Source organism: Sciurus carolinensis, chromosome 19 (genome assembly GCF_902686445.1).
Source record: "Sciurus carolinensis chromosome 19, mSciCar1.2, whole genome shotgun sequence".
NCBI classification, from domain to species: domain Eukaryota; kingdom Metazoa; phylum Chordata; class Mammalia; order Rodentia; family Sciuridae; genus Sciurus; species Sciurus carolinensis.
In genome coordinates, this window is record NC_062231.1 from 13,313,775 (window position 1) to 13,330,654 (window position 16,880).

The window sequence follows — 16,880 nt, forward strand, 5'->3', positions numbered from 1 at the left end:
TAGTGTTTGCCTACCCATCTGTCTGGTTGGAAAACTGACACACAGTAAGGGGATGTAACTTGTTCTGTGATACCCGGCAGAACTAGAGATATAACTCCTAATAGTGAGATCGGATTGTCGGGCCACAAGTTTGTTACTCCCTTAGATTGACTAAACTGCCTTTGTTTCTGTTATTACCTATTCGGTCTCCAGAATTTAAAAACAAAGGTTGTTGGCCAAAATTCAGTTACTATAGCTCCACAAAGTGACTCTATAGTTCCATTCCAGGGAGTCTTTGGGGTTGAGATAGTGAGGCCATGGTTAAACTCAGAGGGCAATCAGCAGAGACTCAGTCCCTACTCAGTACCTACCATCTCTTTGTGGTTGGGGTAGTATGTCTGCTCAATGAGTGGGAACTTGTCTCCTCCAAGTGTCTTGTAGATGGCCACCATCTGGGCGAACTGCAAAGAGAAGAAAACATTTCAGCTTACCTAAAACAACTCCTGGAACAAGGGGACAAAGCACCTATCCATCAAATACTGAGCATTTGCTCTGTTGAGGCTTTGTGCTAAGCACATTGAAGATATAAGTGAACATATAATTTCTGTTTGCAAGGAACATATGCTTTAGTTGGAGGAGAGAGAGAGAGAGAGAGAGAGAGAGAGAGAGAGAGAGAGAGAAAGAGAGAGAGAGAGAGAAAGCACTTTCATTGGGCACCTACTCAGTTTTAATGGTATTTAATTTAATTCATATGAAATTGATAAATTAGATATTTTATCTTCATTTTATGTACAAGGCACAGAGATAAAACTGAAATAAAACCAAAGGACTGAAAAGAGGTGATGCTAGGATTGAAACTTGGGTCTCTTCACTGCAAATACCTGCTTCTCTGACCAATGGCGTCAGAAAAAGCTAGAGAGGTAACACAGGTCAATTATTGGAAGTGCAAGTGCCAGCCGAAGGAATGGAAGTTTTTTCATGGAGCTGTATGGAATCCCCAGAATTTGGCAGAGGGTGTCAAGAATAAGCTGTTCTTCAGGAAGATTTAGATGGTTATGGTGTGAACAGACAGACCCAGTCTTTCTGGGACTGTCTTACCTAAGGACTCAACTTGCTGGACCCTTCCCCTTTGAGAAATGGGATAGCATCAAGGGGAAGAGGCAAAGCCACATATACAGTGTCAGGGTTAAAAGACTTTTAGCACCCAGTCAGCACCACTCTTCCTTTGTAAATGAAGAAACTGAGGCCCAGGAGGCCACTTGCCCAAAGTTGTACAGTTATTGAGCAGATTCATACCCAGGGCCTTTAATTCCCAATCTATAACTCTCCCAATTCCTTCAAGTAGCTATCTCTCAGGCTCTACAGAGGCCCCTCTCACAGGAAACCCAGGACTTTCCTGTCCAGTCCCTCCACACACACCCCACACTCCCAACTCCCATGTATGAGCACAGGGAAACTCTTGCACTGTGGGATTAGTTCATACTACAAGTCACCAGTATCTAGAGCAGCTAGAATGGAAAGTTATCTGATCAAACCTAGCTTCTACTTATCAGAAAGAAAAGCTAGGACAATTGTTAAAAGCTCAGGCACTATTTCTGCAAGGGAGGAAAGCTGGCGCACAAGCCAGGCAGAGGAAAAGTGTTAGAGTAGTAAGAGCTCAGAACCAGATTATTAGAAACTTGGAGTCTTCTGGTTCTTTGTTTTGCCTCTTAACTTGCTAGATGTCTCTGGAGAAGAGATTGATTACTCCTCTCCAGGTCTCATTTTCTTCACATATAAGAGGAGAGGGTTAAATCTGATCAGTTTGTCATATTCTATACCACAAAGACTATCCCTTTACTGTATATCCTCCCAAATTCCATTATATAACTGCAATTTAAGTAGTCATCTGTTGAGATCCTTCTGTGGACAAAGATATGACCTTGTAATTTTTGAAATATTAGAAAATATTGGAATTCCTGGGCCACACCCTCTGGTGACACATAATTGGTGACCCTAGAGCTCTATGGTCTCCTCCAGGACAGAAAGCGTGATTCACAAACTCTCAATAAACAAGATTTTATTGCTGAAAAAGACTTCACAGAGTCTCCAGACCAGGCCTCCCACTTCACAAATGAGGATACTGAGGCTAGAGAAGCAGGGGAGGGTGCAGGCTCCCAGGACACACCTGGAGAGGATGCGGGACTCTTCCCTTCCCCCAGTGCATTCTCTATTGTAACCTGCTGCTGCTGTTCTTTGGTTCTTCAGTTTGCTTTGACTATCAAGACTGTTCCCTCGGACCTTTCCTATCTTCTCAGATTCTCTCCACCATCTCATCTGCCTGCCCACGTAGAACCGGCTGGTCCCCTGCCCTACCTGGGCTCTTGAGGCTCTCCAGCATCCCCGGGGAGCTGATGCCAGCTCTGCCTAACAACCTCTGTCCTGCTGCAGCCCACGCTCTGGCAAGGCACTAAGGCATGTGGGGCCCCATCTTCCCTGCATGTGGGGGAGTTACACAGATACCACACGGATGCCAGGAAGGCCTGCGGCAGACTCCCAGGGCCCTAGGACAGCCAAGACCAAAATGACAGCCAGTTCCCAGGCTTTAGCTAGGTTCCAGGGAGCTCACTCCACCCTCCTCACCTGATCTCCAGCAGTCCCTGTCTGCTCAAGGTACTAGGCTTGGCATCTAACCTCAGCCTCCCTGGAAACGTTGATAAAGTAACAGGTACACAGTTACCAATTAAACAAATATAATATCTGATAAGGGCTATTTCCTCTATACACAGACAAAAGAATGAATTTGGGAGCTGGGGTGCTGGTGACAATGAATAGGAAGAAATTCTCATTATAACCAATTACCCAATGAAGAAGAAAAAATTCATGGAAGAAATGAGATTTCAAGATCTGTGTCAATAATTTTATCCCCATCTCTTGGAACTTAAATGCTTTAATCTTGGTTCACCTGTCACTAAAAAGCTCACAAAGTGGGCTAGGGATTCAGTGGTAGAGTGCTTGCCCGGCATGTGTGAGGCCCTGGGTTCCATTCATAGCACTGGAGAGGAGAGGAGAGAAGAGGAAGGAGAGGAGAAGGAAACAAACCAGAAAGACTGACAGGAATTCAGATAAATTTAGAGCAATAAGGGGTGGTGGCATTCTTACTTTCTCTGGAATTCTGCTTTCATTGAAAGCCCCATTTCTGCCTCTGAAACTCCAGTGGCCTGCCCTGACAATTTCAGAGACAGCGGATGTGTTCACATGTGCAAGGCAGCGCCTTTGTCAACCCACTGGAGGCCTCCCCTGACATCCAGAGCAGAGTAAGAAATTTAGAAACATGAGCCAAAGTCGTCATCTCAAAGGTACCCTCCCCTCAGTCACCAATTTGTCCACTTCTATTAACAGGCAGAGAACAATATGTAAAATGTCATCTGTGCGGCAGCTGCTTAGTCAAACTGAAGGGAATACTTGGTATGTGGCCAGAGAGTTCTGCTGTTCTCATGCAGTGCCAAAGGCAATGTGCTGGGATGGTGAATGGGTGAGAGTGTGACCCCTCACCAGATCCCAGATCCCAGAGCCCTCAGCACAGGCTCTCTCTGTTCCATTGCTGGCCTCTGCCACAGTTTAGGTAAAGAAAATAGGGAACTAGTTTCTTTATGAGGTTTCAGATATTAGGGGACTATAACAACCAGGCTGGTAAAAAAGAAGCAGGTAATACGATTAATCCCAGTTTGTAGACAAAGAAACCGGACATAGTCAGAGAGCTGATAAGTAGTGAAATTACCCAGAAAAAGCTGATAATGGTGGCATCAGCCTGTGTGGCTACAAAGGAGCCAACTTCTGACAAATCCTGGGGATGCGGTGTAGGTGGATTAGGGCATAAGTACATGAGGAAGCCCATGTGACTGAGGAGAAAGGGGAGGTACCCAGAAAAAACACTTGCTGAAGGTCTCGTGTGCTCTTCTGGGATGAAAGACACAACCCCTTTAGCCGGTTTCTGCAGAACTCCAGGATTCCAGACCTCCAGCCACACACACAGAAAGGCTTAACAAGTAGAGCTCGGGAGCCCAACCCGCTCCTTCGCTCACTGTAAGGCCTCCTGGCATCCAGGGAAACAGGAAAGCTGTCAGATCAGGTGTGAAAGAAGATCAAGAGCAGAGGTGATGGACCTGTTTGGTCAACCAACTTCCCCAGACTCCAGCTCTCTGAGTGGTGAAGAGGCTTGGGGTTCCGAAACTTCACAATTAACCACCAGTGCCAGAAACCTTGGCAGTCGTGTATGTAGCAGCTGAAATCTGATTTTTGTAAAACATGAAGATGAAGAAGATGTAATCAGGGCAGGCATTTCTTTCAGAGATGGTCCGGCTGGAGCAGGAGAGCTAACAACTAGAGGAGCTGGGCCCCCTCAGGGTCAGAGTGGAGGCCAGAGTGCCCTAGTAGCAATCACACGTCACTCTCCCTGTCAACCTCACATGCTCCCTTTTTCTGCTTACAAGTTTCAAATGCTCTTTCAAATGCTCTGGAAGAGAAAACCAGACCAGCTTTTCCTCACAGAGTAGCCCCATCTGTGTGAGAGGCAGTGTGATCTAGACAAATTCTGGCTCTATAACTTTGGCAAGTTACTCAAACCTTTCTGGATCTTGTTTTTTCATAAAAAAAATGATGATGATGATATTTTCCTTCTAAGGTTATCATGAAGATTAAAGGATATTAACTCAGGAAAATCTCAGAGGCTGGCACCCTGTAATAAGTGATTTTACACTCTATCTTCTTCATTTTCACATCCCCACTGTGAAGTGGTCAGATTTGATGATCTCAAAGGACACCTACTGTTCACATATGTGACTGATTCATATGTATATGGATAAATCTCACTCTAAGATTGTTGAGACACTTGATGGGACTTTGTCACTAACACCCCTCTGAGCTGGACCATTTCCTTGGTCTCACTGGGCTCAGGCCTCTCTAGTAGTTAGTCTATTCATTCTAAAAGGCAAGAAATAGGCATTTTTTCTCATTGCCACCATGGTCAGGGGCACAGCCTACAGAACTGTAAGGATTTCTTCACAGAATATCTGTACCACTTCATTAAGAAACCAAAGTTTCACTTTGCAGCAAAGGTACCCAACCTGTGACAGGTGGTCACATGCTGTTGTGATGACCTGCCCTACCCCATGGCCCAGCTAGGGCTCTTTATCCTCTCAGCTGGTGCCTACCAGTGGAGCACTAGGGTCCCTCCTGGGAGACTGGGAGATACAGGATCTAGGTCTCCCCCTTCTACCTGAGGGGAAGAAGAGCCTCACTTACCACCCATGGCTTGTCACAGAAGTTGTAAATGGATTCCAGAGAGTTAATGCTGGGGAGACCTGCATATTGCATTCCAATAATCAAGTGGCGGAAGTCCTCATTCTCTGCCATGCCAAACGCATGCTGCCGGATGAGCACAAAGTCTGGCCGGAAGGACCTGGTAAGAATGCAGAGGCAGGTTTTCCATTACCCAACACCTCATCTCATACATCATCTTGTCTCCCATTTCCAAAGCCCAAGTCCGAGAACAGGTGTTAGGGACCACCTAATCCAAGACCCTCATTTTATTACTTTTATTCCTTTCTGGACAGGGAAATGAAATATTACAGAATTTTTCAAAGATTTGAGAAATAGATTTCTGAAATCCTCTTACTCCTTTGGACTAAGCATAAATAGCTTCAGGAGGGAAGAAACAATTTTAAATCTTCACAAATTAAGTGAGACTCCTTGTGTTTCCAAAGTTGGTGCTCAAGGCAGGTCACGGAAGACTCTGAAGACGACACATGAAGCTGCCTAAAGCACGCTGCCATCAGGTCTGATCTCAGTGTCCTGTTCAGACTCGTTACAGCTGCTCCTTAAAATAGGCAATGCCCTCATAAGGTCCCCAGGAGAGCAAGGGGTCAGGCTGGCTGAGAACAGATGCCAAACTTCCCAATGGTATTCTTCCAAAGCGGACGCTAGGGAGGGGTGCAAATATTTTTTGCAGAACTGAGGTTGAGCAACGGCTGCAGGAAGCACTGAGAATACAGAATGTTCTGAGGCATGGGAAAGCTCCTTGTTTCACCTCTAGCCAGCAAAATGCCTAGCCACAGCTGCTGCACAGGACCAAGGCTCTGTCTTCATGCCCTAGCCTCAGAAACCTTCCCAGAGAGACGGTCTGTGGCAGCATCCACCCCCGGGACTCCAAGGCTCAGCAGTTTCACACCATGTGCAATGACCTACCTGGTTCTCTGCCCAGGCACTCATCCAACCCCACACCTACAGACTCAGCCCCACCCAAACTCAGAGATCAGGCCTCAGTAGTGGGGGTTGAAGGAGTTCTCAGTCGCTCAGGGACTTAGCATGTCAGCATGACATCTGCTTGAGCTGCTGTGACCTTGTTCTCAGTTCTGGGATCTGTTGTTAGGCCTTTTCTGTCACTGACCTAGATCCTGTCAGACACTGAAAGCCTCCAGCTGAACACCTGAGATCAAACTCCAACCTTATATTATACTTACAGGAATGGAGCTCTAGACGCGGGGCCAGACCCTGAATTCCTACACCGGCACTTGGAAGGGCCCTGCCTTATTCTTGTCAGTTCCCTTCTGCTGCCCTGCTACTACACCTTTCTGTCACTACCTGCTTGTTTGTGTATATCTACACAACACACTCTATTTCCAGTTGGAGGATCCCATCCATTCTCTGTTGTAGGACCAAACTGAACTCACTTCTCACCTAGATGGACATTTCTGTCTTCTCTTTAGTCTCCAGAATGTACACACTCACGTTTCCTGTTGATAGGTCCTAGACACCCCCAGTCTGGCCTTTCCTGTCACTGACCCAGATCCTATTGGACACTGGAAGCAGACTGAGATGCAAAAGAAGGTGAGCTAGAACAGGACTCCTAGAACAGGACTGATTTTTGAAAATGTGAAACCACACTGAGCTCCTGGATGGACACTGTGGAAACCATTCCCCACCATCTGGCATTTTCGTTGCCTCCTTCAAAGAACTGTTGTGTGTAAGAAAACCTCTCATCTATAAGGAACCCAGCACATCATCTGACATGGAAGTGTTCAATAATTGCTAATTTTCTTCCACCCACAATGTCTGTTCCAATCTGAGGTTTTTCTATTAGACATGAGTTCCCAGGAATGAGAAATATAAAAAGAACACAGGGCTGAGAGTCAAAAGAACTCGCGAAGAACACAGGGCTCTGCCACCAACTCACTGGGTGAAACAAAGCAAATCAACATAAAATGGAAAGTTGAACTAGATGCTTTCAAACTTTTTATAAAGACATGGAACCTAGTTTTCCAGGGGAAAACTCTACAGAGAAAGAGTAGAGATGTGCAGTGACTGAAGGTGGGGCAGGAGCCCTAGTAGGAAGTCAGTTACCTCTAAGTGAGCATGAGTCCTGGAAGCTTGAGGGTGCTTTCTCTACCAGAGAACTGAGAACATCGAAAGGCAGGAGTTCTGCCTTCTCTGCCTCTTCCATGCCACACACATCATGGCGTTCTCTGCACCACACGCAGCTCTGCTACCTCACACTAACACTTGGCTTTGAAACCACCTCTTTGAGTCAGAATGGAGACAGTGACAGTGACCCCGAGGACAGAAAGGCTTTTACCGGACAACCTTCGTGCCGTTCCTCAGCACCTGCATATCCACAGCATAGGTCCCATCTGCATGGGCCACCAAGTTGAGCTCTGAAAATTCCGCCTGGAAAATAACAGTAGGGGATATAAGTACATAGTCCTGACTCTGCCAAGTCTCCAAAGAGCAGCAGCAGTGGCGGCAGCAGCAGCCCCACCACTAAACACTGATTTATAGTTTTCAAAGCGTTTTTCCTTACCAATTTCATCCAATTCTCACAGCAACCCCATGAGGCAGGTGGGACAGAAATCATTATCCTCATTTACCAAAAGGAGGAAACTGGACAAACAAAACTTCTCGTTGGAAGAAACAGGAACAAAACTTGGGTCTTCTGACTCCCATCCTGGCATCCTTTGTGACTCCTCTCAACAATGAGGGAATGAACAGGACGAATGTTCCCTTTCTCCAGTTTCAACATAAAAGCACTAGATTTTAGTTTAGGTAACTGGGCTTTAGTTCTGCTCTTCCCCCAACTAGCTGCGTAAGATGTTAAGTGAATTATTTGTCCTGCCTGGGATTCAGTTTCCTCCATCTACCAAATGGAAATAATTTTGATCAACCTTGCCTATCTAATAAGGTGTTTTAAGATCTGAACGCAATAACAGAAAGTACTCTATTATCTATAACACTGCGCAATGAATGAGGAATAACTTCTATCATTACCTAGAAAATAAACAGATTATTTAAATTGGGCATCCCCCTCCTTCCAAATGGACTTGATCATCTACTTACCATGGAGCAAGGGTTAGAGGAAGGTGAAAAATGTACCTTTTAGGACTCCCCTGTATTAAAACAAAGGGGGGCTCTTTTCTAAGTTCCCTTTGAAGTTAGCCTCAGGCCCAGGTCAGCATTACTGGAAGCAGCACACCTGAATGGTCCACATGTGCCTACCCAGGAATACACTGCCACTAAGGACATGGAGGTATGGCCAATACCTAGGAAGACATTCTTCTAAGGTCTTCCTCGGCCTGGGAACCATGTACTGCAGGTGGCCCTAAGAGCCATAATGTTTGCTCTGTCCCAACATTAGAACCATAAAAACAAATCAAAGAAATAAAAAGGAGCAGCCTTTAGGACTGTGCTTCAGAGACAGGAAAGCCCTAGGGAAAGTATGTAGAGAGGAGCTGGAGAGCCCAGAAGTCCATGACAGACACTGCACTCCACTTGGCAGTACTAGAGGGTTCGCTCTGGGATGCTAAAGGGAATGATGATGTCACAGAGGCAATTTGGGGCTTTGGGCTGGTTACCTGTTCCACCTTGATATCAAAATCTCCAAGGACTTTTTTGCCCCGAAAGCACTTGGCCCTGGAGAAAGGAAAAAACCCACACAAATTAGTTTTGTACAAGTGTTTGGAGTCAGACATTTACTCTCACAAAGAAGAGGACTCTGGTAGACTGGATCTCAGAACAAGACTGTCCCTGCTACTGGATTGTCATAAGCTGTCAAGCAAACCACCTCTCACTTGGCCTCAAGTTACCTGCCTGTAATATTTCCCAAAGCACCCTTTTACTCTCAGCTTTTGAGATTTTATGATAATATCCTTGGTTATTTGGTTACAAGAATCTAGAAATAAAAATTTGCTCAATGTTACTCTTGGTAAGACTAGGTCAATGTTAGACATCTCTATGGTTTCCTTATCTTTTGATCCTTTGTTTCACTCTGATTTCCTAGCTGTTTTCCATCTGTGGATTTTTAGTTTTTGGTAAAACTAGTAATAACGCTTCATCTCTTCACATTTATACAAGGAGAGGAGGCAACTGAGGAGAGCTACTACAAATGGACATAAAATTTATGCTACACTTCTGAGTAATCAAAAAAAAAAAAAAAAAAAAAAGTCAAGTTGAGTTATCCCGTACATGATACCTAATTTGTCTTGGACCTAAAGGAACCTCAAATTAATGTATTAATGGCATCACAGTCCCTCATAAGCAGACTTTGTGGATGTCTCCATTTATATTCAATCTTATCTTGCCTCTAACCTACCCTTCCTATAAAATCTTTGCCCATTTAGGATAGTTCTCCACTTGTACAAAGGGCCTTTCCACACTGTACTCATTAGCTAGATCAGGCTTGCTTTACAAGTTCTTGAAATGTTTCCTTAGAAATTTTATGGGAATTTCTTTCCAAAATAAAGAAATAAACCAACATTTATTGGGCATTGCGTTCTAGGAATTACATGCTAGTTGTTTTCAAGACTATTTCATTTGATTCTCATAAGAAATAATGAGATAGGGAGACAGGTCTTAATTTTAAAATCAAGAAAACCAAGATTCAGAGGGGGAAAACAGCACAGTGAAAGTTATTCAGCAAGTCAGTGGTGGAGCTGGTATGCATACCCAAGCCTGTGGGACTCTGGTCTGGTGGCCGCCACAGAGCATAGCACTGTCTCCCTCTGCTGATTTCTTCTTTCCATCTTTCCTCCCACAGTATGAAAACTGACTTGCCATGTGTGCTGTACTTTTTTTTTTTTTCCATTTCCCTTCTTCCATTCAAAATGGACTTGATGTTATGAACACTAGTCGTCCCTCTACAAATACTTCCTAGCCTGGTTCCTGTCAACTTACCCAGGACGAGGCCAGGCTATTTCCTTTTCTCTATGGATTCTGGAACAGCCTGTTCTAGGAAGTTGTCATTTGTCCTATCCAAGTCCCTGGCCACCCTGAAATTGTTCCTCTGAGGCACTTAGCAGTCCTCAAGCTGGATCACTGAAGTCCATCCCTCCCACCTCTGCCCCAGTTCCTTACTCAGCTTCACATCAGCTTGCTTCCAGGACCGTGATCAAAATTCACAGTTCAGCGAGCCCCTGGCGCAGGGGACTGTAGTGGGTGCCATCCCTTTGGGTACTAAGCTGTCTATGCATGGCACTATCACTGCTCTGTAGATCTCAGTCTAAGATGTCCAGAAAAAGGAAGAAATGGAGCAAATGACCCACAAGGTCACTTTCTTTCATGGGTTGAGGTCTGTTTACAGTGCTATCAGAATGCCTTTCTGATGTTTCCTCCTATCTTCCTGTCTCAAAATAGCTCTCCTGTGAGATAAGTCTCAAAGATATTAACAATAACCTTTCATTTTGTATAAGGACTTGCATTTTCAAAGCACATTCCTTGACTTACTGATACAATTCTGTGAAGAAGCCAGGAGAGAGAGTGCTGTCCATTGATGCTGGGACAATTGAAACCCAAAATAAATAATATGCCCGAGTCACAGAAAAGTTCATAGGAGTTGAGCCTAGAACTAAGGACTTATAACTAGATGCTCACATGCTGCCAAGTTTTCTAATTCACTCATCTATTTCGTGGGTTTAAACACTGATATTGAAGTATATTTATAGATCCTGGCTGGGTTTATCTGCCACTTCCTGCACCTGCCTATTGACCAAGTTGGCTAGTGAAACTGTTTTCATGCCTCCCCATCACCCCCACCCCCAGCTATCCTAATGCCTTTTCCTTAAGGTAATTTGTCCTGTTGGAAATCTTAGTTTGTGTTTCCTGGCCCAGGGTCACTGACCTCTCTTGGCTGAGCCACAATCTTAGAGCAAAAGAGCCAAGATGGCAGGCAGATGGGGCACAGAGCCCTCTTCTGGAGAATGAGCACATTCTCATAGCTTCTGGCCCTTGAATATTTTGATGCCAGGCATCTACATGAAAAATTCTAGAACTTGCTAGCAAACGACAGAAGTCTTTCCTGATACTAAAAGAGCACCAGTCGAAGACAGTGTGTTGGGATCCAGAGGATGGGCTCTGAAATCAGTCTAGGGTGTGAATGAATCCTGGCTGTGCCCTTTTCTGTCTTAGGCAAAAAATGGTGCATCGTATGGTTAAGCCATTCTATCTATCTATCTATCTATCTATCTATCTATCTATCTATATCTATCTATCTTCAAAATTACATAAAAGGGTAGAATTTTAAATGTTCTCTTTTCCCATTATTCTTGTATCACACACACTCCCCATTATTGGTTACAGGCATAGCTCTCTGGTGAACGGGTTGGGGTGGGAGTGTGGATATAAATGTATGCATATATGCTTCAAATATGCACAAATGGCATCATGCTACAAGAGTTCTTATGAAATGTTCATTTTTTGGAAATTAAAAATATATCTTAGAGATATGCTTCCAGCACACACCAATGGACCTTTCTTTGTAATAGCTGCATGAAATTCCATTTAAAGGGCATACAGTAATTTAGCCAATATTTATTGACAAACATTTAGGTCCATAGATTCTTGATATTGCCATTAAAAATAGTGCTACAATGGTTTGTTTGTTTGGTTTTGGTACTGGGGATCAAGCCCAGGGCCTATGCGCATGATAGGCAAGCATTCTACCACTGAGCTATAACATCACGTGTCTGGTTTACATTTTAAAATACCACCATAGGATAAATAATACCTTGAGGAATTGCTTGTTCAAGAAACAGAGATAATTATAGTTTTTAATGAATTATCAAACTGCCCCCCACCTAAGAAAAAGATCATATCACTCTCATCAGTGTTCAAAAGTTTGGGAAATGCACTTCACCTCCCTTAGTTTTCCCACACAGTCCCTTGCCATAAGATGAGAACAGAGTAGGTACTCAATATTGATTTTCTGATTGGCAGTCTTGTAAAATAAATCTAAAATTCATTCCAGTGTGCTCAACCCTAAACAGAACCCAAGATGTACATCCTTGAAACACTGACTAAAAATATCTGTAGTGCCTGTGTTGTCAATTTCCCCCCATTGTGACATTTTCTTAACAAGCCTAGCAGCTGAGGACCTATGCAGGTTTAATGGCTTGCAGCTTCCTTGATGGACCATGTAATAAACCATCTCCCCTTATTGCCAAAATGAGTTGAAGCTTCTAGATTTAACTCTTGTTACTCAAGGATGAGAATGCCTTTGTAATTTCCTATGCAGTTCCCAACCAGGGCTTGTGACGCTGAAGAGCATGATTTCAGAAACTTCTGTGCTGATACCATCTCAAAACTTGGCCCAAGCCAGGCAAACTCATCTTAAGTATTCCCTCCTATGCTTGGGACTATGTAGAGTAAGTTCTAGAAACAGTAGCCAGAGAATTGAATTCAGGCCTACTACCACCATTCTCAGCTGTGTGACTTTGGGCAAATAACTGCTTCTCTGAGTCTTAGTTTCCTCATGTGTAAAACAGAGTTAAAGCTGGACACAGGGGCATATTCTCTGGTACCTGCAAATCAGGAGGTTGAGGTGGTAGGATCACTTGAGCCCAGGACTTTGAGGTTAGCCTGGGCAACATAGTGAAAGAGCTCATCTCAAAAGTGGGGGTGGGTAGTGATAACTTTAATAATAATAGTGAGAACTCGTCTATGCACTAAACACTACTATAAATATTTTATTAGTTTTATCCCATTTAATAATACCTGGCTCATAGATTGCTGAGGAGAGAATGAAATCAGATGACATGGACGTGTTTTGGAAACTCTGAAGTAGTTTGGAAATATGAAGTCTGTTAGCAAAAGGCAGCGGACATTTATGCTGTTTTACTATTATTTCAGCCAACACGGCCTCTTTCTTTTCTGAACTTCCATTGTATTTATTGTCTGCTCATCTTGGGCTGACAGCATCATCACCTGACACCACCTTCTAAAGTTAGTTATCTAATAATCTGACCTCTTCCCCAGTGTCGCCCTCGGACCATCCCATATGAGAGTCTTGGATTTTCCAGATATTTTGGTTTTTAAATACTAATTATGTCCTTCTATTTGATTACATGCTCTGAGCCTATACAAATATAATCATATCTGTAAATTTCCAAATTCTTCACAGAGTGGTGTACTTAGTAGATCACAAGCAAGACTTGCTTATTGACTGGAGATGTTGGGAGTGATTTGGACCAGACTACTAGTATAGAAACCAGAAGGGACCATCCTTGGGACTGAGTGCGTCTGTAGACCCCACTGTCTTCTCTCTCCTCAAAAATGTCAATCCCAGACTATCATGTCCTTTCTTCCCTATCCTCCATAAAACAATCTGTTCTCAACCTCCAACTACACTGGAGCTAAAGGACCCTAAACAGGCTAGAGCACAAATCCTCCCTACGTGACTAAAGTGTGCAAAGAACAAACCTCAAGCTAGAGAATGAAAGCACTGACAGTGCATCCACAGACTCCCAAAGGCAGTTAGGGAGACGTGGAGCCTTGGTATTACACCTAGTACATCCCGAGCACTAACTAGTCTGGACATCTGTCTCTAACAACGTGCTTAGCATTTGGCTCTCACTGGCTATAACTCAGGTCTCTCTCTTTCGACCAAGCATTTTGAGGTTTCAAGAAGTTAGAAGATAAACTGGAAATAACGGGATTCCTATTTCCCACCTTACACTGGGAGGGTAAATCCAAGCCTGCCTGTTTTGGGGAGTTTGTAGGCGCCTGCTGCCACCCACTGGCAAGATGTATACAGACACTCCACTGCAGTCGGCTCACCCATGCACTAATGATCATAGACTCCACCGGCTCAGGGATATCCTCCAAGTACTTGTTTCCTGCTCTGAAAAACTGTGCTTGGAGACCAGGGCGTAGCTTACTGGTAGAATGCTTGGCAAACAAACACAGGCCCTGGGTTTGATCCCTAGAACCACAGAAACAAAACAAAGCAAAAATCCCATGACCCAAGTTTAATTATTGCGCTCTTCCAAAAAAACGTGTTTTACACGCATACCCCAAGCTGAATTGCCAGCTTTTTGCAACCTGAAGAAAGAAAGGCCATGGTTTGTCAGTACACTCAGTAAAAATTTACACAGCACCCGGTAGTAAGACCAGAAATATAAAAATGCATTAACAGCTGCCAAGTAGAGAAAACAATCTAGAAAAGACCAGTGTCAATATGGGTAAATGTTATGGTCCCTTTTAAGTCTTAAGATTATTATTCACATTTCTGCTTTTCAATCTCTTCCTAATAAAAAAAATTAAAGCACCCACATAAAATGACAGCAGCAGCCACAGCTTCATATGGCTTAGAAAGACATATCTGGAAAGTAAGTTTCTTTGACCTTGCGTGTTAGTGGGGAGACAATAAAAGACTGTAGTACAAGGTATTGCCTGAGGACACAGGAATGGGGTACTATGGGAACCAAATGAGGGGGCAGTCTCAGGAAGAGTAGGAATTTGCCACTTAAGAAGGACACAGAACTGAAAGATGAGGGCAAAGGCCCAGAGGCTTGAGCGTGAGGTCAGAGCACTGCAGGGGTCCAGCTCCCTTGGGCTGAGCAGTGCTGGCTGAGGCTTTCAAAAGTCAGGCTTACTGTCTGGGGCTTAAAGATCAGTCTCCAAAAACTTTTGAAACCTTTTTTATTATGAAATCATTTTTCATCAATAATCATCAACACTTTGCCAAGCTATTGCCCTCTCTGTTTTCATTGTCAGGACCGTGGTTTGTTTTGAGTATTTTAAAGCAAATCCTAAATGTCATTAGCACACATCTGTCCACTTTTAAGTATTATCTCTAACTGGTAAGGACTTCTTGTTTTTTATTTTCTTATTGTGGCAAAACATATAAAACAAAATTTGCCAATTTAACCAGTGTAAGCGTACAATTCAGTGGTATTAAGGACATTCACAACCATCACCACCATCTATTTTTCAAAACTTTTTCATCATTCCAAGTAGAAACCCTTTTTTCTTCCCCCAGATCCAAGTAACTTTTAATCTACTACCTATCTCCATGAACTTGCCTCGTCTAGAGCAAAGCCTTTTTAAATGTAAGCACCATTTCATTATTTCACCAAACAAAATTAACAATAGTTCTTTTTCTTTACTTTTTTGGTACTGTGGATTAAACTCAGGGGTGCTTTATCACTGAGCTACATCCCTAGCCCATTTTATTATTTTGAGACAGTCTCACTAAGTTGCTGAGGCTGGCCTCCAACTTGTGATTCTCCTGCTTCAGCTTCCTGAGTTGCTGGGATTACAAGTATATGTGTCAGTGCCTGTAATAATAGTTTTATTAAAGATTTTAAGCAGGGAGGTGACATGGTCAGGTGTGCCCAAGATCCTACAGTCCATTTTGTCTGGAAGTGGAAGGGACTTGAGGGAATGAATCAGAGCTCAGAGAACTGTGCAGTAACCAGATTTCAGGATTTGCTGTTTTACTGGTAAGTGGCAAACCAAAAGTTATTGTATAGCACTTACCTGATAATTCAATTAATCACTCAAAAAATTAGCCCGAGGAACTTAGAAACTAGCTGGGCAATGGCTGTGACAATAAGAAAACAAACAAACAAACAAACAGGATTTAATGAAATGATAGGGGCATAGAACTTCCTCTGTAGATGTTTTGGAACAGAGACATCAATGAGACCTAAAACAATAGATAGGGCCTTAACTGTGGAAAAGGGGTTCTCCACTCAAATTTGGACTTGCTAATCTTATTCACAGACCTTAAAACTTTCTTCCAATACACGGAGATATTTCAGTTATGGATAATTAACTGCATTTGGAATAAGAAACAAAGAACAGGACGACATTAGCACGTGTCTCGATAAACGCAATGCTCTTGATATTATTAATTCAGTGATTAAGTTGTTAAGTCAAACGTTGTGCAACAAAGACACTGCTGAGATGGAGAGCAGGCTGCATGGTATCTTAGTCAACATTCATATAAATGATCTGGAAGAGAGTGCATGGGGAATTGCCAAGTTTGCAGATGGCATTCAGCTATTCCAGGGATTAAAATGCCAAGCTGATTAGGGATAAACTGAAGGAAGATGTGGACGTGGGCAGAAAAGTGGCAGAGGAGATTTAATGTGACTAAGTGTAAGAAAACACAATCAGGGGAAATAATTTTATCAGAGGATTATGAACCAGAGCGCTCAACTATAACCTGGTAAAGGAACCTGGAATGACAGAATATTGTTTCATGACGATAATTCTTGTGAGATGCCAGAGGCAAAACCTAAAAAGACTGAGTGAAAAGTGAAAAAATGTTAGTTAGCATCAGCGAGTTTACTGAAAACCCAACATATTCTATAAACTGTGGGTTTTTTTTTTTATTTTATAAGAAATAAGAAATCATGTATATCATATCCACTTGTCTAAACACAAATGACATGAGGAAGGTAGAAGTGGTCCCGAGAAACACAGAATTCAACGAAATGGCTCTGATTTTAGGTAAGCTAAAAGAATGGTCCTCATCAGTCTGTAAAGACCCAAAGGTGACCCTCAGTTATGAAGGTCACCTTTTTTCTTATGAAGAAAAGAGAACTCTGACTGTAAATAGTGCCACTCATCTCAAAAAACCTAAATTCATT

The 16,880-nt window shown here is 43.2% G+C and overlaps 1 protein-coding gene across 1 annotated transcript in view; it reads right to left on the reverse strand.

The window, feature by feature from the left end:
- Positions 1–16,880, reverse strand: part of Syn2 (synapsin II) — a 159,305-nt gene that overhangs the window by 35,608 nt on the left and 106,817 nt on the right. The window contains exons 2-5 of the mRNA XM_047534630.1: positions 8,865–8,922; positions 7,592–7,683; positions 5,263–5,419; positions 351–440 (exon numbers count right to left, since the gene is read on the reverse strand). Of these exons, the coding sequence (XP_047390586.1) occupies positions 351–440; positions 5,263–5,419; positions 7,592–7,683; positions 8,865–8,922 (397 nt within the window). The remainder of the gene's footprint in view (positions 1–350; positions 441–5,262; positions 5,420–7,591; positions 7,684–8,864; positions 8,923–16,880) is intronic.